The sequence below is a fragment of the Puma concolor genome, chromosome D1 (assembly GCF_028749965.1).
Source record: "Puma concolor isolate L17-30 chromosome D1, mPumCon1.1.hap2, whole genome shotgun sequence".
Classification (NCBI taxonomy): domain Eukaryota; kingdom Metazoa; phylum Chordata; class Mammalia; order Carnivora; family Felidae; genus Puma; species Puma concolor.
In genome coordinates this window covers 85,581,036-85,603,929 of record NC_141676.1, presented here as the reverse complement: position 1 = coordinate 85,603,929, position 22,894 = coordinate 85,581,036, and the positions used below count along the sequence as shown (strand labels likewise).

The window sequence follows — 22,894 nt, the reverse complement described above, 5'->3', positions numbered from 1 at the left end:
ACTTGAGAAAAAACAAAACAAAACAAAAAACCAAAACAAAAACAGCTAGCACACACACACATACAGAGACACATACACAACCCTTTGTCAGTTGAAAACAACTGAAAGTGGCAAGATAGAGCAATTATTTTGAGGAACTTTTTTTTAACCTCCATTGACTCAAATCCATAAGAAATTGTCTTTTTAAATTATTATTATAAGTCTGTCCTTTTGAAGTTTTGTAGTGAGAGCAAAGTGTGCCTCATTTTTATTTAATGCTTTTATCTTTTCTTCACGTGTTGTTCATTCTTTATTCCATCTGGATCAAACATGATTTATCATAGATGTAGCTGCACATCATGTTGTAGCGTTTCCTCCTTATGAAATTTCAAGGTGGCAAGAATTCCCAAAGACAACTTTTTTCCAAGACTCATGGCTGCAATGAAATTGTTATACAATTAAATTCAGTTTATAAAAAGTATGTTGTTTAATGCTATGAATGGTAGACATCAAACAATTCTAAAATGATAAAAGTTGTGACATAATAATATTGATATCTCTTAATTATTATTTATATTTCTAAATTTTTATACTGTATAAATATATAATGTCTATCTTTTTTTATTTTTAAAGGTCATCTATTTACATTCATTTGTTGGCTCAAAAAAGATATCATATTCTTCCTTAGAACTTATAAAACTAATGTACTCTCTTAATATTCTTACTGGCTATCAATGTATTTCTCTATGTTCTTAAGGATTTGTAAGTTCTTAATAACTACTTCTGTACATAATGGTAATAATTTCCACAATAATCATTAATCACTGTTTTATTTTGATTTAACTTATCAATAAAATATTAAGGTTTCACTTCATGTCACATCTCAAATGTATCCCTGCATCTGAAAGTGAATATTCAAATGTTAACAACAAATTCAAATGACAAGCCCAGTTCTTATTTCTGACAGTGTTGCACTGTCGGTATTTGAAATTAACCTAGGTGATCATTTTATTGCAGAGAATGCAGTGATGCCTTAAATGATCTTATATGTTCACACCTAAATGATCCTACATGGGGTCACCAGCCCCCATCCGTTTCACCTACTCAAGGGTATTGCTCCAGAGATTTCTCCCAGGCTCTCCTACTTCATGATTTTCACCCCCTTTTGATCATGATCACTATTCACATACAAGCATATGGTAGTTTCTAACTAAAATAGAAATGAAAATAGAACACTAGCTCTGACTCAGAGTCAAGAACCGCCAGCTCCATTTATTGATTCCCCTTTAATTCTTAGATTCCTCTTCCCCCTTTCTAAACCTATCCAGTCAGCTTCCCCAATCCTACCCCCAACCCACCTAAAGTGCCTGTATCCTAGTCACCAAAACCCTCCATGTACTGAATACATTGATTTGATTCATTTTCAGTCTTTCCTTAACTTGACTTGTAACATGTAACACAGGTCATCACTGCTTCCTCTTTGGTAATGTCTCTCTGTTGGAGTTCAGGATTCCATCTTTTCTGAGTTTTCTTTCCACCTCACTGACTGCTCCTTCTACTTCAACTTTGCTGTTCCTCCTCTTTTCTCAGGGTCAAGTGTCCCAAGGTTCATCCTTGGTCCTCTTTCTCTGCACTTACTTCTTTGGTGATCTCACCCAGGTTCATGCCTTTAAATACCAACTCTCTGCCAATGCCTACATTTATAACCCCATCCTAGACCTCTCTGCTGAACCTCAGCCTATACATTCAACAGCTTACATGATATCTCCACTAGCACATCTCATAGATATCTCAAACTCAACCAGCCCAAGCTGTGCTTCTGATATTCCCACAGCCCTCTCCATCATGGGTAAGAGCAACTCCAGTTCTTCCAGTTTCTTAGGCCCAACATGTTGAAGTCATTCTTCAATCCCCTTTACTTCTCACACCCCACAAATGACCCTGGAATCACAACAATTCTCCTGTCTCTGCTTTCATACTATTTACAGAAATCCAACACTTCTCACCACCTCCATTCGTATCATCCTGAGCCAGCATCATCTCTCACTGGGATTGCTGCCTCCTGGCTGGTCTCCTTTCTTCTGCTCTTGCCCATTGCTGGTGAGTCTCAGCACAGCAGCCAGAGGAGTCTTTTAAAGCATAATTGATGTCCTGTCCAAAGCCTGCAATGACTCCCATTTCATTCAGTCAGAACTCTGCTCTGAAAGGCCTTCTGTTGTTAGGCCCCTGTGCTTCTCTGGCCTCACTGCCTGCAGTTCTCCACCTCACCCCCACCCCCCAGCCCCCTCCCCCCACAACTTCACTTCCCACAGGGACCTTGCAGTTCCCAGAACACCCTGTCATGCGCCTGCCTGAAAGCCTTTGCACTGTGGGTTCTTTCTGCTTGCATAGCCCTTCCTCCAGATATCTGCATGCATGGTTAACTATCACCTCTTTCAAGATCATTGTCTCAGTAAGGCCTCTGTGCATGCCCCTCCCCACCACACTCACAATCTCCTTCCTTTATCTACTTTCTTTCTGCTATGAAATGTACTACCTTTGAACAGACTCTATGATTTATTTATTCATTTGTTAATTTTTGGTGTCTTTTGTCCTCAGCTAGAATATAAATTTCAAATGGAAGAATCCTCATCTGTATTGTCCACTGATGTACTGCAAGCATCTAAGTGTTCAGCACATAGTAGTCATTAAACATGTTGTTTACTTCTTAGTGGATGAAATGTGGAATTAGGTCTTCGGCTTTTCTGCCTTCCAAAAGGCTGAGGCTGAAAAGTGATATTTTTAGACTACAAAGGCCAAGGATGAAGTTCAGTGCATCCCTTCCCAATGTATACAGGTCTCTTCCAGTCCCACTGACACCTCTCTTGAGGTAAGAAGCCTTGACAACTTATCTTAACTTGGATCTGTTTTCTTTTTCTTTTTCCAAGGCCAAAATCACGTTCCTGAGACTTTCTATTTTCTTTTTGTCTATGGTTGAAATTGCCCTCCTCTAGTCCCAGAAATTCCCACATGTTCTTAATTTCTTTGCTCAAGACTCTTTGTCAATTTGACAGCATAGCTGGTCTTGTCATATAACCTGAAGCAAAAGAACTGGAGAGGGTGGGTGTCAAGGACTGGTCTGGGGTGTCTGTCTTTAAGGAGGAAGGTGAATTGAGGTTGTTATATCATGTTCCAGGGGCCCAAGTAGCTGCATTATCACAGAAGCCACATTTTGCATCTTGTTCCCATGACCTTAAGAAAGATTTTGTCAAATGTTTTTCTAAAATTCAGATACTCTATATCTAAGGCATTAGCACAAGGTACTCAAAAATAAGACATGTGAATAAATGAATAATTGATCTATATACCTGTTTGTTATACCTATTATAAATAAAAATAAAACTGCCAATGAGGTTAGTTTGATAAGATTATTTTTCTTGAGAGCCTACACTGTACTGATTCTGATTGTAGCTTTTACTCCCACCATGCTTCTTGGTGTACATTTCTTTCCCACTGACTATGTGGGATAGGTGAATTATCAAGGAAGGAACCATGCTCTCTGAGTCTGTCAGAGCTCTAATAGCTGAGCTGTGGGCTGAGGATATCAACAGGACTTCACTAATTTTTTTTTTTTTTTTTATATTTTCTAAAGCAAAACCCTTGACCCCAGAAAGGTGACCTGTGAAGATTATGATTCCTGAGCGTCAGGGATTTGTTTCCACCTCATACACCTTGCCAGAACACTTTGTTTTCATCTCCACCAGGCCAGTTCATTTAACTGTAGCTTACATTCCCAGGGATTTGAGTATTTCATTGTCTTCCTTGGGTTAAATTCATTAAACATTTTGAAAAGAGTATTTTGAAGGAGTATCTTGCTAATATTTTAAAACCCAAAAGTCTTGGCTCCTCAGCAAAACACCTCTCAGATTAGTGTTATCTCAGATTAGAGCTATTTGTTTTTTTTTTTTTTTTTTTTTTAATCATGGTAAATACAGTTATATCCAGCTTTTTTGGTTGATGTTTATTTATTTTTGGGACAGAGAGAGACAGAGCATGAACGGGGGAGGGTCAGAGAGAGAGGGAGACACAGAATCGGAAACAGGCTCCAGGCTCTGAGCCATCAGCCCAGAGCCCGACGCGGGGCTCGAACTCACGGACCGCGAGATCGTGACCTGGCTGAAGTCGGACGCTTAACCGACTGCGCCACCCAGGCACCCCAGATTAGAGCTATTTGTAACACTCTCCGTGGTATCATTAAATCAAGATAAAGTAAAATTGCTCTTAAAGTGTGAGTAGTTGTGTCTATAGTTCTGTACTTCCCAGGGGGTTAAGGGGTAATGATTATTTTTAAAGCACTGAGTTATTTATGTTTTCTTCCATAAATAAAAACAAGGGTAATAGAGTTGGGCTAAGAATTTCAGGGGTTTTATAGCTCATTAGTTTTTGCTAATATCAGAAAAAGTATGGAGCTGCTGGTATTGTTTAAGTAACTTTAGAATACCCTGATGTGTAATAGATTGTACTCCTCCCCAGCGATATCACAAGGAGTAAGGGGTGAGTGTTGGGTATGTGCCAGGGTTGGGCCTCCAAAGGTAAAAAGGGGGCTAGACTTTTAACACTTTCTCCATGTTTCATGGGCTATCTTTTATCGCAATTACACCAAAATATTTTCATCATACTCCTAGTATGTATCAAACAATTACATGCCTTTAAAAATGGAGAAAAGGTACTGATTTTGTAGAGTGTGTTAAGGGGTAGCTACTTCTCTCTCTAAATGTCTCCAGGAATGCTTCTGGCCCTGCTATCCTCCCCTCTTATTTGTTTGTTTTTGCTTCTTGGTTTTTTGCTACCTGACTAAATATTTTCCCAATGCTACAAAAAGGACTCTTCACACCAAACTCTGCATGTCTTTGTTCTGAAAAGTAAAATCTCATTTTGTTCCTATCAACTTTACAATTTCAAAACTATGTACAAGTGACAGAAGTAGTTTTGAAACATGAAACGGGGTATTTCCTAGAAACTCGGGTGCTCTGAAAAAACATTAGCCTTCCTAGAAAATGTTTCAGATTCTCTTTCAGTAAAATCTGAATTCTGTTCTTGGCATGAGTTAGTTGTGTGATTGTTAGAAAGCATAAGTTTGCCCAAATCTCACACAATATCCTTTGTGATATAATTCTGTACCAGAATAAGAATTTTATTAGTCCTTTTCATGTGAGTATTTTATCTGGACTTTTTAAAGATAAAAAATTGAATGTGCTGGGAGTCAGGACCGGAACAAGACTTGTGGAGACTAAAGGCAAAAAATATTTTGGTGTTCCTTTCTCGGCACCCCACCATCCCCATGCGATGCAAACGTGAACCACACTAAGCCATAAATTATGTCTAAAGAAAATTCTACAACGTTTTGACTTTTCACATATGTCACTACAAATTTTTCTTTCTTCAAAATCTGAATTGCTTTAAGATAGTGCGTTGGCTTTCCAGGTGCCTTTAATCGCTGCTTGCTAATGTAGCGTGGGGGTGGGGTGTACTCTACGAGTCTGCAAGGACTGGGCTACACGCGCCGGGTATTTTGCACCCGTTTGCATATCACGTGCAGGTAAATATCCGCAGAAACAGCCAATGCCTCTTTGAGACTTGCGGCGCGGCAGACCCCGAGAACCGCCGGGTAGCGCTGGGCTGCAGCCTGTTCTAGGCCCCGTTCCCGCCCACGCTAGCCCGACGGCGCGAGGGGCGGGGCCGAGGGCTTCAGCGAATGAGCGCCTGCGGGCCGGGCGGGCCGCGGTCAGGTAGCCCGGGCGACCGGAGTGCGGCCCCGCCCCCCGCGTCTAGCCTCCCGCGCGCGCTGCTGAGTGCTGGCTGGAATGCTAGCTGCGGTCCCTCCAAGCCGCGCGATGAGCAAGTGGAGCGTCGGGCGAAAGCCCAGCCGCACACTCGGACTCCTGCTGCTGGTGATCTTGAGTTACCTGGTGCTCCGCAGGTGAGAGAGCCCCGCCCGGCACCTGCCTGACTCCAGACATCTCAGCCTTCCACACCCGTAGTTCTCGCCTCCCCTCTCACCTGAGGGAGGCGGCCCCAAGAGTCTGCATCCCGCGAATTCCGAGCCCCCACGGGGAAGGGCTCTCCAGTCTCTTCTTCTTTGGGTCTGGCGTCCCCCTGCATCACTAGGCACTGTGCTCCTTGCCTCGAGATCCAGGCCCCTGGGTCACACTAGGCGCTACCCGCTCAGTCTCCAGGCGTCTGTGTCCTAGAGCTTCCCCACTCTTTCTCTGTGCTTCTGATGCCCGGGCTCTGCTTTCCTCGTGGATACTCCCAGCTCTCTGGGAAGGACAACAGAACTAGCTTTCAGGTCTCTTTCAAATGTCCCCCATCACTGCTCCGCCCCTAGTCCTCCTTGGGGAACCTGCTTCTGTTTTTCTCCCGGGTCCGTACGTTTCCTACCAATCCTGCTAGAAGGCTTGTCTATTCCGCAGAGGCCGGAGCTCCGGGGCTCCCAGCTATGGTAGATCTTGACTTCCCAGAGTAGTCAGCAGAACGCTGTCCCATGGGTCCTCCAAGATCCTCAGCCCTGGATTTATTTGCCCCACTCTAGGATTGATACAGCTTCTCTCTCCATTTGTCAGTCACCAGCTCACTCCTTCCCAGTCCCCTTTTGCAAAGTGTTGTCTGTGGCAAATGGTTGTGTTTAATGATAGAATAACTTACCCACAGCCTGCATGGGTGCCCTAGCCCAGATTTTTTGTTAACTGTATCTATTTATAGTATTCTATAACCCTGACCATGTCTTTCAGGTAGATGGCTGGCACTTTCCATATTCAAAACCTCCAGTGTTGCTGGGAACACAGACCAGCAGTATCAAATGCTTTGGCAGTGCAAGTTAATGTTGAAGCTTAGTCCGGGCAGACAACACCACTTAGCTTTTGCTTCTTCTCTATCCCCTTTGTTAGTTTCTCTGAGTTTCCTCCAGGAGATAGGGAAGTTTTTGATGGAAGTGAATATCTGAATGTATTTTGCTGCCACAAGAACACCTTCAGAAACACTTTCTATTTCCACCTTTTCAAGACTTACATGTCTTCTTTGTTTTACCTGTTCTTGACTTTGGTGTTGGGAAGGATGTCATGACATTGTTTGAGAGAAAGACATGGCACTCTTCTTACTCTGGGGCTCAGAAAATTAAAGAGGCATTTTGTTTCCCCAGTTGTTCCCAAGCCTTTTTTTCCATCTCGTCAGTGATCTCTAACCCATTCCTCTTTGAAGACTGGCTCTGGCTCTTGTAGGATGCTCAGCCTTCCTCCTGATGCAAGGCTGATGCAAACCCCAGAAGGATTTACTCAAAGCAGAGGCAACAGGAGCCTCTGGCATGCAGCAGGGTATCAGGAGCCCACACCACAGAGAGAAAGGCCAGAGGTGTGCAAGTAGCATGTTGTTTGTCTATTGTTGCGGGTCAAGGATATGGCAGTCCATGCATGGGACCCAGCCAGGTCATTATGAGGAGCAGCTCTGAGGGGCTTGAGTTGGGCCAGATAGTGCACCCTAATAGTCCACAGGAAAAGGTGTGGGAGGGAGGCTGGGTATTTGTTGATGTCTGGCATGAAAGAAGATGAGGTGTCAGGTAGTCGACTGGCTGTGAAGAAGCCTGAGCTTCTCACAGGTGAGTTAACCATGTCCCTACCTGGGTTGGGGTGGCTGCAGCAGGAATCAGTCAGGGGCTTATGGAGGTACCTGGGAATAGCTGTAACTCAAGCCTGAGGAAATAGTTTGAAATGCTTAGTAAAGTCATTGTTATCCTTGTTATTCTTTTATACTAGGTAAGACAGAGAAGCTCTGACCCAAATTCAGGGCCATCTCTTAGGGTCCTTCACAATATGTGTCTTTTGGGCATCTTTTTGATTGTATCACCATCATGGTAATAGGCTTTCTGATCAATTTGTCCTGTCTTGCATGGGCTGGGCACCAAGGATTATCTCTGGAGGCCAGAGGAGAACACACTTTTTGTTGCTTCCTCTTCTTGCCTTGCTCTAGCTTTGACTGGATCATTAACTGAGTTGGAGGTGGGGACCTTTCCCAGCAGTAGCTGGGAATGTGGATGTGGCTAGTGGAATATAGGTCACAAGGGAATTGGCTACTTAGCTGGCAGCTTTGTGGAGCTGAGCTGTTAGGATCAGCCCTTTTCTTGTACCTCAGAAGGCAGGTAGTGGGTGGGGGAAGGGAAGGGGCTGCTGGGATCCAGCTTTTGTTTTTTCCCATGAACTTTACCTTATGCTGGTTCATAGTCAGTCATAACTGTTTGATTATATCACATCCAAGAAATAGGAGGACAAAGATGACTTTTGAGGATGACCTCTTTTTTTTTTCCTTAGATTGAACAGTGGTCTCAAATTACCTTTACTGCAGTATAATTGTTAGCAATAAGCTTGCATGTTTAGCTTGCACAGTTTGAAAATTTTATAGATATATACATAAATATATATATAATTGTATATATAACTTTATATATCTATATAGTTATATATATAAATATATATATAATTTATGTATATATAGATCAACATATATATATATAAAATTTTCAAATATGAAAATTCAGAATTTCAAACATGAAAATACCACCACAATTAAGACAGTGAAAATATCCATCAGCCCCAGAGATTTCCTTATGCCCCTTTGCATCTCTCTCTCCTGCCCCTCTCTGCTTCCGCAGCCCCAGGCACACTGATCTGTTGTTTTCTGGCACCATATATTTGTTTGCATTTTCTAGAGTTTTATAGAAATGCAGTCCTAAAGTATGTACTCTGTTTTTATCTGGTTTCTTTTACTCAGCATATCATTTGGAGATCTTTGGTGCTTATCAATGTGAACCATATCTGAACCAGCTCCCTCTCCTCTTTCCTACTCCCACTCCATGAATGCAAGAATTCCTGCTTGATATGATCAAGGCATAGTTCTTACTCATGACTTTTTTCCTTAATATAAATGCATCAGTGAGCAATAATCCAATTAACTCTGCATCTCGTATACCTGATATTTTAGCTGGCAAAAGTTAGGAGAGAGGAAAGTGGCCAGGTAGGCACCCTGCATCATGCCTCTGTAAAGGTAAGTTCATCTCTTTGCCCAGCTCTGCCTCATTTAGTGCTCCTTCACTGACATTACCTGGATTCTAGATCCAAAGTTCTTGAAGGAAAGAAGAGGAGAACCTTATCAGTCTTCTCCTTAGAGGAGGTGGATAACTTAGCAACATGACCTGGTCACCTTCTTTCAAACATATTACGGAAAGTGCTGTCTTCCACGGGTGTGTGGGCAAATTGTGCCTCTCTTCCTGGCCTTATGTGAGGTCACCGATTTTATGAGCTTTGCCTGTTTTAGGACTTTACCCTGCTTGAGGCCTGAGTCATATTCCCTGGAATGTTTGAACTCTTTGAACACTGTTCCTTTCATCTTCTAGTAGTGAAGTTTTCAGCATGTGGGAAGTGTCTCTTTCAGCAGGTAGTCATTTCTCTGACACAAGTGGGGCAACATGGCTACCTGGGCAGTGGGTCAGTCAGAGAGAGGTAGGATGTCTGAGCCATCCTGTGCTGGGAAGATAGAGTTGGCACTGGGATTCTTACAGTGCTGTACTAGCCAACTGAAGGGACCAGAGTGTCTTGGAGCAAGAACATGGAGATTAAATTTGGGGCAAAAGCTGCACAGCCTGAGCAGCAGAAGTATTGGAAGGTTAGCCAAAGAGTTTTCTGTGCGTTAGGTCAAGGAAGTAGCAAGTGAAATAAAAGTGCTTAATCTTTGATGCAATGACTCAGAGTTCCATTATACTGACTTGAATGCTCTTCTAATGAAGATTCAGGATATGCTGGAGTTTAGGTCAGTATTTTCAGAATATTTAGCACCTGAGAAGGATTCTGGAGGCCAGCCCCCCTTCTCTGGTTCCTCCCCTATAATCTAGCAGAATTCTTTTCGTATAGGGATATTTTCTGCTTCTTCCCCATTCAGGTTTATTTCTTGCTTAAATCTATTGCTCTGGATATTAAAGGCCACACATGTTGTGTGAGATTCTCCTGCAATAGAAGGGCAGGGGTATTTTTAGAGGCTAATGGTAATGAAGCAAATAACTCTTGACTGGGTCTACTGGGTAGACCTTCTTAGGTGATGATCCTCACTGATTTCATGCATCCGTGCACAGCAAGACAGTGGCATTGTTCCTTTCAAGAGCATGCTGCTCTTCCTGCAAAGTTTACTTTGTGAGTAGGTAATCTGTAAGGATAAAATATTCAAATAATATAAAGAGGAAAATAAAGCCTCCACTTCTGGTCCTAAGGTACCCCTCTCACCTCTAGCAGAGGTGATTACTAATAATGGTTTCTTCAGGGGAATTACATATACAACAAGACAGCTCTATGTATTATTACCCCATTTGTCCATTAGGGACATAATTTATTCAAACAATCTCCTATTGATGAACATCGATTGTCTCCAATCTTTTAGCTACTGCAAGCAAAGTTGCAACGTAGGTTAACTACACTGGAATTAAAATAAAATAATATAAAGTAAAAACAAATAAGAAAATCCACAAAGTTACAATGAATATCTGTAGGTATATTTCTGTCTCTAGGATTGCTGACCATATAAGATATTCATTTTAAATATCTATAGACATTTAAAATAAGTAAAAATAAGTTAAAATAAGTAAGTAAAATAGCACATTCTGTTTCTGTTGGATCATTGTGAGGGAGATTCTGAGCTCTAACGTCCGAGGGGAAAATTCTGTTTACTTTGTATGTGCACAGGTTCTTTGTGTCTTTAAGAGCTAGTACATTTCTTGTATATCTATGTAGATAAGTCTCATGCAGTGGCAACTGATTAAAAAAAAATGTTGAGCATATTTATATTGCCCCTGTGTCATTAAATCATTTTATTCTGATTCCACAAGTACTCTAAGAGGGGAGTCTTGCTATCAGTAGAGTCCTCTGGGTCATCTAACAGAATTTTCACCCCTCTCTAAGTTGAGATATAATATTTTTTTCTATTTATGATGCTATCAGTGGGAAATTTTCCCATAATGAAAAATTTCTGTTACATAACATCAGGACACTTTTTATTGTTAATATGTGGTTGATTACTCCTGAACTGTTTTGTTGCTTCACCTTTGGGTCTCAAGGTTTTGGTCTAGTAGGTGTTTATTCAATACAAACTTCCTACAGCATTTGGAAGATGTTGCCCTCCAAACCAACAGCATGTCCCTGGATCATGTAGGTAGACACTTGGCCTGACTTGCTGGAGTCTGCATGCTAGGCCAGTTCCTGGCTCACCAAGAAGCCTTTTCAGAGGGAAAGACAGAGGTACTAAGATTGTAGCAGTGCCATCGACCTGCAGAATGCTGCAAAATGACCTGCAAAATGAGGTTATACTAGCTTTTGAAATGGAAGGTTCAACCCCTTTGGAAATATTTAATGCTGTTCTAGCAAAGCAGGAGCCTAAAGCTTTGGGCACAGGCCAAGGATCACATCCAGGAAGTTGGATCAGTTACAAGGATAGAGTTCCATTTCCCTGGGATTGAAGTTCTTGGGGTTCCAGGATTGATCCGAGAGCCATTATTCTGGATTAGAGGCATTAAAGGCACTGGCCTGGGTCAAAGAGTGGGCAGCTCCTTCCTTAGGCCTTCACGATTCCCCACTGAGGGAGGAGTATATAGCCTTAAGGCTGGTAAGGCCAAAATATCCCCAAGTGCACAGTTGAGGGGAACAGAATGCCCAAGGAAATAGGGCCTCATGGGAGCCTGTAACCACATTAGGATCTTGAGAGTGACGACTAGAAATTTGTATTTTAAATCCAAGTGAGGAGATTTCTATGCATGATGATGTCTTTTGGGCAGTTTAACATAACTGCCATCTAAATAATGGTTTCTAGCATGAACACTTGGATTAATGAAGATATGAGTGTTTCCTTGGTCATCATCTTTAATGTGATGCTTTGGACCCAGATTGAACCTCTTCTCAAGGTGGCCCTGATGGGTTCACAGTGCACCTGGAAATTGGATTTGTAAGTTGTCATATCTCAAGTATACATTACATATAGTGCCAAAATAACCAGTCCTTAGGACCAGCGAGGACTTATGTTCTGTGACTTGAAGGACTATTTCTACAGATTCCTACTTCATCTCCTGAGCTTGTCCATACCCTTGGAAAGCCTCAAATTGTATGGGCATTGCCTGGTCTATGCTGGAGGCCACGATGCTCCAGAAGATGATGATGCTGTCTCTGTCACATCTGGTCGATGGATACTGGTCTGAATCTGGTCAGACTGTGTGGTATGACAGAAAGCTGAAGGAGATGGCTGTGACCCCAGGTGAAGCTTCCCAGTTCTACAATGGCCCCAGTTACTGACCAATATATTTTCAGGATTTACAGGTGATATAGGGATGCCTTCTGGCATGGAAAGAACCATTTCAGACCTGCTTCAATGAGCATACTTCATTCAAGATCATTCAAGTAAGCGACCGGAGCTGGCTCTTCTCCTACCCCACCCTGAAGACTCTCTCTGAGATCTGAGAATCAATTCAGGGACCCATTTCACATGAAAGAAATTGTAAGTTTGCCACCTGCTCATCTGCCTTTTCTAATTCAAGCACATTAACTCAGCACTTTTGACCATGTCTGGTGAAGTCTGGCCTGTGTAGAGCCTGTGCTGTGTCCCTTGTCCTTATGATCCACTACTGTGATAAAGTATAAGAAGGATTCATCCCTCTACCCCTTCACACTCCCAGTCTCTGCCTGACAGCAACTCCTCACCTGGGAAACTCAGGCCCCAAGTCCTCTGCCTAATGTTTCTGCTATAACCTGTTGCATCTATGGCTCACACAGCATATATCACCTGCCAAAAGGGATGGAAGTAACCAGAATGTAGAGGTATTGTTACATTGTGTGGGGCCCCGTCAGAAATCTGACATGTGTGCCACTTTCCAGGAACCTCACTGTAGACTGTGAACAGAGTAGGACTCTGAACAGGGCAAACCTGAGGACAGGTCAGGTCAGTGACCAAGGCCTGCTCTTCAGTTTATTCAAGGGCTGAAAATTTACTTATCCTACTATGAAGCTAAGATACAAAGGCAAACAAAAATTCCAGGAGAAAGTAAAATACGCTCCAGCTAAAAAGAAGGCAGATGCCCTGTATCAAAAAAAAAAAAAGTTTCAACAAGGGACACCTGGTTGGCTCAGTTTGTAGAGCATGGAACTCCTGATCTTGGGGTTTTGAGTCTGAGCCCCATGTTGGGTGCAGGGATTTCTTTAAAAAAAAAAAAAAAGAAGCTTTCCACAATCTAACAAACAGAGAGACACACAGAAAAGCTTTCCACAATCTGAAACAAAAAGTTTCAACATGAATGAGTTGCTCACTGGGAAAAACAACACAAACAAGGGAACAGGGTTTCCTAAAGGTTTGGTTTGCTCTGTGGTAACAGGCCTAATTTAGAAGGAAAGTGTCTCCCGACCTCATGTAACCATATAGTTTCCATTGTCCTTATTTTGTTATTACTGAGTTAATTATTCAGGAAGCACTGAGGTTATTATTAACTTATGGTAACAAGTACTAATGATCATTATCAGTATTAATAACCATTTTCACTGTGTTTTCTCGTTTATGAAGCTCTAATATATATCATCTCATTTTTCACAGTGGATTCCTTGGAGAAATACCAAATTTATCATCCTCATTTTCTCAGTGAATTCATCCCTTTTATTAATGTATTAAAAATTCACCTAGTAACCTACCAGAAAGATTTCAGAAAGGTAACAGTTGAATTCTCTAGAATTTGGAGTTACAAGCTAGCTTTTTTTATTTGCAGTGTTAGTTTCATGCCTCTAAACAAGCACTGAGAGGTAATATTTATTTTAAAAAATCTAGAAAGTGATAGTACATAAAGACACTAGCAAATACAAGCTCTGTCCAGGAAGAGATGGCATATACGTATATCAAAGGACAAAATATAGATTAGTGATTCACAAACTTTACTGTGGGGTCTGGTCAAAATGCACATTCTGATTCAGGTCTCAGGTAAACCCTGAGTTTCTGCATTTTTATCAAACTCCAGATGAAGGTACCCTGCAGGTGCAGTGCACACCTGGAGATGTAAATCCAGAAGGAGGGGACAGATTAGGGAGACTCTCTTACTAGCAGGAAGTATTTTGGAATGAGGGTCACAGAGAGTGCTTCCAGCACCATCAGCACCTCTGCACCGAGTGGGTGGAGAGAGGGAGGCTCTCGCATCATTTGGGAGACACAGTCCTAAATAAAAGTTGGGGTCAGTGATGTGAGCTTGGTGAGCTGGAGATTGTTCTTTTGAAGTTCTTGCCAGTGGATAAGGATTGCTGCCTGGTGGCATGACTGCTGAATTGTATTTTCACTGTCTTTAAAAGTAATGAGATTTTGTGCGTGCGTGTGTGTATTTTTACCACTGGCAAAAATATGTATTATTACCACTGGTCAATGTATCTCTGTGTTTAAGAAGAGAATCTGTCCATCAGTTCTTCCTCACTCTAGCCTGGGGTGAGCCTGAAGGGTGGAGGACCTAAGGGATGCCTAGAGGTGTCCAGTGGGGAGAGTACATAAAGCCTAGTGAGTAGATGAGGCATGAGGGCAGAGTGTGTTCTTTGGAGCAGATAGGAGGAAAACAACTTGTCCTGTGCATGTGGTATGAGAAACTTCAGATGCAGTCAGAACACTCAGGAGCTTATGGTCAAAGGGAAGAGCTAAGGGGAAGAGCCAAAGCAAGGAGATGGCTAGGAGGCCCAGACAGTGGCCACAGAGGGCCTGAGGCCTCCTTTTAGTATATAAGGCCTCATCCTTCAGGGCAGGGTTGGCAGTTTCCTGTAAAGGGCCAGGTAGCAAATGTGTTCAGCTTTGCAGACTACATGGTGTCTTTCACGTCAACATCACTATGCCCCAAAGCAGCCGCAGACAGTATGTCAACGAATGGGCATGGCAGGGTGCCAATAAAACTATTTATTAACATTGAAATGTGAAGTTAATATAATTTTTTTGTGTTCCCACATCTTGCTCTTTTGATTTTATTTTTCTAACCACTTAATAATGTGAAAGACATTCGTATCTTGCTGACTACACAAAGACAGGAGGCATAGTGGCTTTGGCCCACACCTGGGGTTTGCTGACTGCTGGTCAAGGGGCTGGGTTGGTTTGACAGGATCCCACTGGACAGACCTTTTGTTGTAAAATTTTAGAAACTGTAATAAGATGACTTGACACAAAATCTTGTGCATAAAACATGGTTAGACAGAAAATTAAATGCTTAAGAATGGAAAGATTGGGATTATTCCCTATTAAGGACATAAAAAAAAAAACCCACACTGAGGCTATTCTAATATACAAAGCATACAAAAATAAACATTTCAAATATCCACAAAACTCCTTTATAGCACGTTTCAGAGTATTTCATTTATATCTGACCTTCAAAGGGTCTTTGTGAACAGTTAGGCATTCACCCATTTTACAGAGGAAGAAACTCATGGCCACAGAGCTAGTGTCACTGACCCAAAGTGATGGGCCTACAAGGGTAGGGCCAGGATCATGTCCAGATCCTCCTTGTGCAAATATTGTTCTTGTTTTCACTTTCCCATACAGGTGGTCCTCTGGAAGAACTATATTCTGAAATATCACTTACAAGTCACTTGGAACATGGGACTTTTCTGTTTAGAGAAAGGAAAAAGTGATTAGGTTCCCAGGTTATCCACAAATGACTGTTTCAACTATAATATAGCATAACTTCACTCCTGCAGTGGCATCATGAATTCTGGGTCCTGGTGGCTGTGAGAAGTAGGAAGGAGGAGATCAAAATAATTTACTTTTCCCATAGTGGCCATTTACAATATTCCCAAGTGGTCAGTGATGTCTGTGTCACCTCTGTCTTCTTGGCCTCCTGTTCTCCCTACTCTGGCCATCAGGGTCCCTGATTTGCCCCAGACCCTCCTGTAAAACTTGCCCTAGACCAGTGGCTCAGTCTTGCTCCGATCTGTGGAGGAGCTTTTAAAAACTACCAATACCTGTGCCCCACCTCCAAGGTCATTAACTGGTCAGGAGTGGGGTCTGCGCATTCATTGTTCTAAGTTTCCCAGGTGATTTAGATATGGGACCAGCTTTGAGAGCCACTGTGGCTAAACCCAGACCTCTCTTTTTGTGCTGTAGCTGACTTCAGCAAAGTGCTAGGAAGGCTTCTGCTGAAGTGGTTTCACACTGTTTTGGTCTCATACGTCCTACATCCATTTGGTTGCTAAGCCTGGTAAACTGAACTGGTCAATATATTTGTCCTCCCAGCTCTGATCACAACTGCCCAAGGACAGACTGTTGTTTCTGGTCTAGAGCAATACTTCTCAATCTGTCTGTGGTGAAGAATCATTTTTCCTTTTGTAAAAATTGTTTTTTCTAGTCTGTTACTTGATAAAACACATTCAAAAATTATTACTAGAAAAAGGAAATGAAAAGATATACAAAGTCCCTGCCCCAGCTTTTATGATGAGCTTCAACAGACATAAAATTACCTTCGTTACGGTAAAGGTACCTCAATTTCTGTACCAATCCCAGACTGTAGCAAGCAGTTGTGAGCAGCGAGTGCCAGTGCCACGCATACACTGTTGAGGGGCTCCAGGCTGGGATACTGCTCATACAGTCTTCTCACCAGTCTGCTTGCTATTCTTGGAGTACATCTGCGTTCACTTTTTAATACTTTTGCCCCTGGTTTCCTCTGTTTTCTTATATTCTCTGCCTTCAAGACCTGTGAAATAGTTATCATCTAAACAAAGCCTTCTGACTCCTCCTGGATGATTTAGATAATTTCTTCATTCAACAATTAGCTATATATATATTTCAGCTACTGCCCTCTGCCACTGCTAAGCCAGGTTACCCTAACGTGTGGGGCCCAGTGCGTAATGAAAATATGGGGCCCTTGTTTAAAAAGTATTAAGAATTTCAGGATGAAGGTAGTGTGTCTGAAACTATGTGTACAGTGTGTGCTTTGATACATTTATATGTTGTAATATGATTGCCACTGTAGCAGTATTTATCACATGACATAATTATAGTACAATATTATCTATATTCATTGCACTGTGGATTAGATCTCTGTGGCTTATTTTACTTGTTGCAAGGGAGCCTTCTCAGCTTGGGACCCTGTGTGGACTGCATGCCTTACATGCCCTGGAGGGCCAGCCCTGGCCTTATCTTTGCGCTTGGCTTATAGCAGCCAATAATTTGTAATTATCTGAGTGTGCAGTGATGTGGAGAACATTGTACATGTCAGAAGCATCTGGTTTGGAGGAACTTTGGTAGGACAGGAGCTAACTTCCTGAGGAGTGTGTGCAATTGAATTTTTCCCATTAATAGCAGGGCTCCAGCTGCTTTACAGTTTAGGGTATGTAACTTTATATTCAGAGCTGAAGCACTTGGCATTGTAGGTGGAGGAGAAGCTGGCTGGCATGTAGGAAAAGGACCCAGCAGGAATACAGGGCTGTGGAAGAAATGGAGAGAGAGCAGGAGGGATGGCTCATCCAATAAGCACGTTGGGAGAGTCAATGATGGTTTGTGCGACATGCATGTGTTCTCTGCCCCCATGACCTGCACCATTGGTCCCTGTGGCTGGCCAGAGCTCTGTGAAAGAGCTGCCTATTTGAAGTGCACAGAGAATGGCTGAATCCAGAATCAAGACTGAAGATTTCAGCCCATTTTGGTTCATGCATCTCTGTTTCTTCTAAGTGATGACAGTCCCCAGTGTGTATCAGTATCGATTGAATGAAGCAATTTGGGCCTTAAGCAGTGGCACAGTTTTAGCCAGTGTTACAAAAGGAATGGAAAGACCAGCAGCAGTTTAGGGAGCTCTTTTATGCAGAAGAGCCCTGCAGGGCAATATGCCTTCTAGTGGCAGGAACTGTAATGAAAAGTGGGCATAGAAGAGGCACCAATGGAAATTTGCTTTTGCCCCAGACTCACTCACTCACTCACTCACTCACTCACTCACGCTGTTGTTTTCTGTCTCCAACTCTCATATATATATATATACATATACATATATACACATATGTGTACATATATATGTACATATATGTACACATATGTGTATATATGTATATGTATATATATGTATATATATAAATTTGTGTATATATGTATATGTATATATATGTATGTATATATATATAGATTTGTGTGTGTGTATATATATATATATATATATATATATATATATCTCCAATTTCCCCTCTCCTCCACCCCCCATCGACCCTCAGTTTGTTCTCATTATTCAAGAGTCTCTTATGGTTTGCCTCCTTCCCTCTGTGTAATGTATTTTTTACCCCTTCCCCTCCCCCATAGTCCTCTATTAAGTTTCTCAGGATCCATATAAGAGTGAAAACATATGGTATCTTCCTCTGTATGACTTATTTCACTTAGCATAATACTCTCCAGTTCCATCCACGTTGCTACAAATGGCCAGATTTCATTCTTTCTCATTGCCAAGTAGTATTCCATTGTGTATATAAACCACAATTTCTTTATCCATTTGTCAGTTGATGGACATTTAGGCTCTTTCCATAATTTGGCTATTGTTGAAAGTGCTGCTATAAACATTTCGGTGCAAATGCCCCTATGCATCAGCACTCCTGTATCTGTTGGGAAAATTCCTAGCAGTGCTATTGCTGGGTCATAGGGTAGATCTATTTTTAATTTTTTGAGGAACCTCCACACTGTTTTCCAGAGCGGCTGCACCAGTTTGCATTCCCACCAACAGTGCAAGAGGGTTCCCATTTCTCCACATCCTCTCCAGCATCTATAGTCCCCTGATTTGTTCATTTTAGCCACTCCGACTGGCATGAGGTGGTATCTCAGTGTGGTTTTGATTTGTCTTTCCCTGATGAGGAGTGACATTGAACATCTCTTCATGTGCCTGTTGGCCATCTGGATGTCTTTAGAAAAGTGTCTATTCATGTCTTCTGCCCATTTCTTCACTGGATTATTTGTTTTTCGGGTGTGGAGTTTGGTGAGTTCTTTATAGATTTTGGATACCAGGCTTTTATCCGATATGTCATTTGCAAATATCTTTTCCCATTCCATTGGGTGCCTTTTAGTTTTGTTGATTGTTTCCTTTGCAGTGCAGAAGCTTTTTATCTTCATGAGGTCCCAAAAGTTCATTGTTGCTTTTAATTCCCTTGCCTTTGGAGATGTGTCAAGTAAGAAATTTCTGCGGCTGAGGTCAGAGAGGTTTTTTCCTGCTTTCTTTTCTACGTTTTTGATTGTTTCCTGCTTCACATTCAGGTCCTTCATCCATTTTGAGTTTACATTTGTGAATGTGTAAGAAAGTGGTCTAGTTTCATTCTTCTGCATGTTGCTGTCCAGCTCTCCCAGCACCATTTGTTAAAGAGACTGTCTTTTTTCCATTGGATATTCTTTCCTGCTTTGTCAAAGATTAGTTTTCCATACACTTGTGGGTCCAATTGTGGAGTCTCTATTCAATTCTGTTGGTCTGTGTGTCTGTTTTTGTGCCAATACCATGCTGTCTTGATGATTACAGCTTTGTAGTAGAGGATAAAGTCTGGGATTGGGATGCCTCCCGCTTTGGTTTTCTTCTTCAATATTACTTTGGCTATTCGGGGTCTTTTGTGGTTCCATACAATTTTAGGATTGCTTTTTCTAGCTTCGAAAAGAATGCTGGTGCAATTTTGATTGGGATTGCATTGAATGTGTAGATAGCTTTGGATAGTATTGACATTTTAACAATATTTATTCTTCCAATCCATGAGCATGGAATGCTTTTCCATTTCTTTGTATCTTCTTCAATTTCCTTCATAAGCTTTCTATAGTTTTCAGCATGCAGATCATTTACATATTTGGTTAGATTTATTCCTAGGTATTTTATGCTCTTGGTGCAATTGTGAATGGGATCAGTTTCTTTATTTGTCTTTCTGTTGCTTCATTATTAGTGTATAAGAATGCAACTGATTTCTGTACATTAATTTTGTATCCTGTGACTTTGTTGAAGTCATGTATCAGTTCTAGCAGACTTTTGGTGGAGTCTGTCAGGTTTTCCATGTACAGTATCATGTCATCTGAAAAAAGTGAAAGCTTGACTTCATCTTTGCCAATTTTGATGCCTTTGATTTCCTTTTGTTGTCTGATTGCTAATGCTGGAACTTCCAACACTATGTTACATAACAGTGGTGAGAGTGGACATCCCTGTCGTGTTCTTGATCACAGGGCGAAAGCTCTCAGTGTATCCCCATTGAGGATGATACTAGCTGTGGGCTTTTCACAAATGGCTTTTATGATGTTTAAGTATGTTCCTTCCATCCCGATTCTCTCGAGGGTCTTTATTAAGAAAGGATGATGAATTTTGTTAAATACTTTTTCTGCATCGATTGACAGGATGATATGGTTCTTATCTCTTCTTTTATTAATGTGATATATCACATTGATTGATTTGCAAATATTGAACCAGCCCTGCAGCCCAGGAATGAATCCCACTTGATCATGTGAATCATTCTTTTTATATACCATTGAATTTGATTTGCTAGTATCTTATTGAGAAATTTTGCATCCATATTCATCAGGTATATTGGCCTGTAGTTGTCTTTTTTTGTCTGGTTTGGGAATCAGAGTAATGCTGGCTTCAGAGAATGAGTCTGGAAGTTTTCCTTCCCTTTCTGTTTTTTGGAACAGCTTGAGAAGGATAGGTATTATCTCTGCTTTAAATGTCTGGTAGAATTCCCCACGATGCCATCTGGTCCTGGACTCTTATTTGTTGGGAGATTTTGGATAACTGATTCAATTTCTTCGCTGGTTATGGGTCTGTTCAAGTTTTCTATTTCTTCCTGTTTGAGTTTTGGAAGTGTGTGGGTGCTTAGGAATTTTTCCATTTCTTCCATGTTGTCCAGTTTGTTGGCATATAATTTTTCTTAGTATTCCCTGATAATTGCTTGTATTTCTGAGGGATTGGTTGTAATAATTCCATTTTCATTCATGATTTTATCTATTTGGGTTCTCTCCCTTTTCTTTTTGAGAAGCCTAGCTAGAGGTTTGTCAATTTTGTTTATTTTCTCAAAAAACCAACTCTTGGTTTCATTGATCTGCCTACTGTTTTTTCAGGTTCTATATTATTTATTTCTGCTATGATCTGTATTATTTCTCTTCTTCTGCTGGGTTTGGGGTGTATTTGCTGTTCTGTTTCTAGTTACTTTTGGTGTGCTGTTAGATTTTGTATTGGGGATTTTTCTTATTTCTTGAGATAGGCCTGGATTACAATGTATTTTCCTCTCAGGACTGCCTTCGCTGCATCCCAAAATATTTGGATTGTTGTATTTTCATTTTCATTTTCATTTGTTTCCATATATTTTCTAATTTCTCTAATTACCTGATTGACACATTCATTCTTCAGTAGGATGTTTTTTAACCTCCATGCATTTGGAGGTTTTCCAGACTTTTTCCTGTGGTTGATTTCAAGTTTCATAGCATTGTGGTCTCAAAGTGTGCATGGTATGGTTTCGATTTGTTTATACTTATTAAGGGCTGTTTTCTGACCCAGTATGTGATCTATCTTTGATATGTTCCATGTGCACTCGAGAAGAAAGTATATTCTGTTGCTTTGGGATGCAGAGTTCTAAATATATCTGTCAAGTCCATCTGATCCAATGTATCATTCAGGGTCCTTGTTTGTTTATTGATTCTCTGTCTAGATGATCTATCCATTGATACAAGTGGAGTATTAAAGTGTCTTGCAATTACCACATTCTTATCAATAAGGTTGCTTATGTTTGTGATTAATTGTTTTATATATTTGGGGGCTCCCGTATTCTGTGCATAGACATATATAATAGTTAGCTCTTCCTGATGGATAGACCCTGTAATTATTAAATAATGCCCTTCTTCATATGTTGTTACAGCCTTTAATTTAATGTCTAATTTGTCTGATACAAGTATGTTTACTCCAGCTTTCTTTTGACTTCCAGTAGCATGATAGATAGGTCTCCGTCCCCTCACTTTCAATCTGAAGGTGTCCTCAGGTCTAAAATGAGTCTCCTGTAGACAGCAAATAGAGGGGTCTTGTTTTTTGTTTTTTTTTTTTTGTTTTTTTTGTTTTTATCCATTCTCATACCCTATGTCTTTTGGTTGGAGCATTTAGTCCATTTACATTCAGTTTTATTACTGAAAGATACGGGTTTAGAGTCATTGTGATGTCTGTAGGTTTCATGCTTGTAGTGGTGTCTCTGGTACTTTGTGGTCCTTGCAACATTTCACTCAGAATCCCCCTTAGGATCTCTTGTAGGGCTGGTTTAGTGGTGATGAATTCCTTCAGTTTTTGTTTGTTTGCGAAAACCTTTATCTCTCCTTGTATTCTGAATCACAGACTTTCTGGGTAAAGGATTATTGGCTGCATATTTTTTCCGTTCATCACATTGAAGTTTTCCTGCCATTCCTTTCTGGCCTGCCAAGTTTCAGTAGATTGGTCTGCTACTACTCTTATGTGTCTACCATTGTATATTGAGGCCCATTTATCCATAGCTGCTTTCAGAATTCTCTATCCTTGTATTTTGCCGGTTTTACTATGATATATCATGCAGAAGATTGATTCAAGTTACGTCTGAAGGGAGTTCTCTGTGCCTCTTGGATTTCAATGCCTGTTTCCTTCCCCAGATTGGGGAAGTTCTCAGGTATGATTTGTTCAAGTACACCTTTAGCCCATTTTTCTCTCTTCTTCTTCTTCTGGAATTCCCATGATATGGATATTGTTCTATTTGATTGCATCACTTAGTCTCTAATTCTCCCCTCATACTCCTGGATTTTTTTGTCTCTCTTTTTCTCAGGTTGCTGTTTTTCCAAAATTTCGTCTTCTAATTCACCTATTCTCCCCTCTGCCTCTTCAATCCGCACTGTGGCTGCCTCCATTTTATTTTCC

At 41.2% G+C, this 22,894-nt stretch overlaps 1 protein-coding gene across 3 annotated transcripts in view; it reads left to right on the top strand.

Annotated features, from left to right (window-relative positions):
* The first annotated feature begins 5,781 nt into the window (after positions 1-5,781).
* Positions 5,782-22,894, top strand: part of LOC112865290 (beta-galactosidase-1-like protein 2) — a 57,306-nt gene continuing 40,193 nt past the window's right edge. The window contains exons 1-2 of one of the 3 annotated variants that reach the window (XM_086678628.1): positions 5,793-5,938; positions 12,348-12,534. Coding sequence is in view for 2 of the 3 variants with exons in the window: in XM_086678627.1 (XP_086534753.1) it covers positions 5,823-5,938 (116 nt within the window). In the remaining variant the exon portion in view is untranslated. Of the gene's footprint in view, positions 5,939-12,347; positions 12,535-22,894 lie in introns of all 3 variants that reach the window. The other 2 variants (XM_086678627.1, XM_025928340.2) reach the window with 2 other exon arrangements.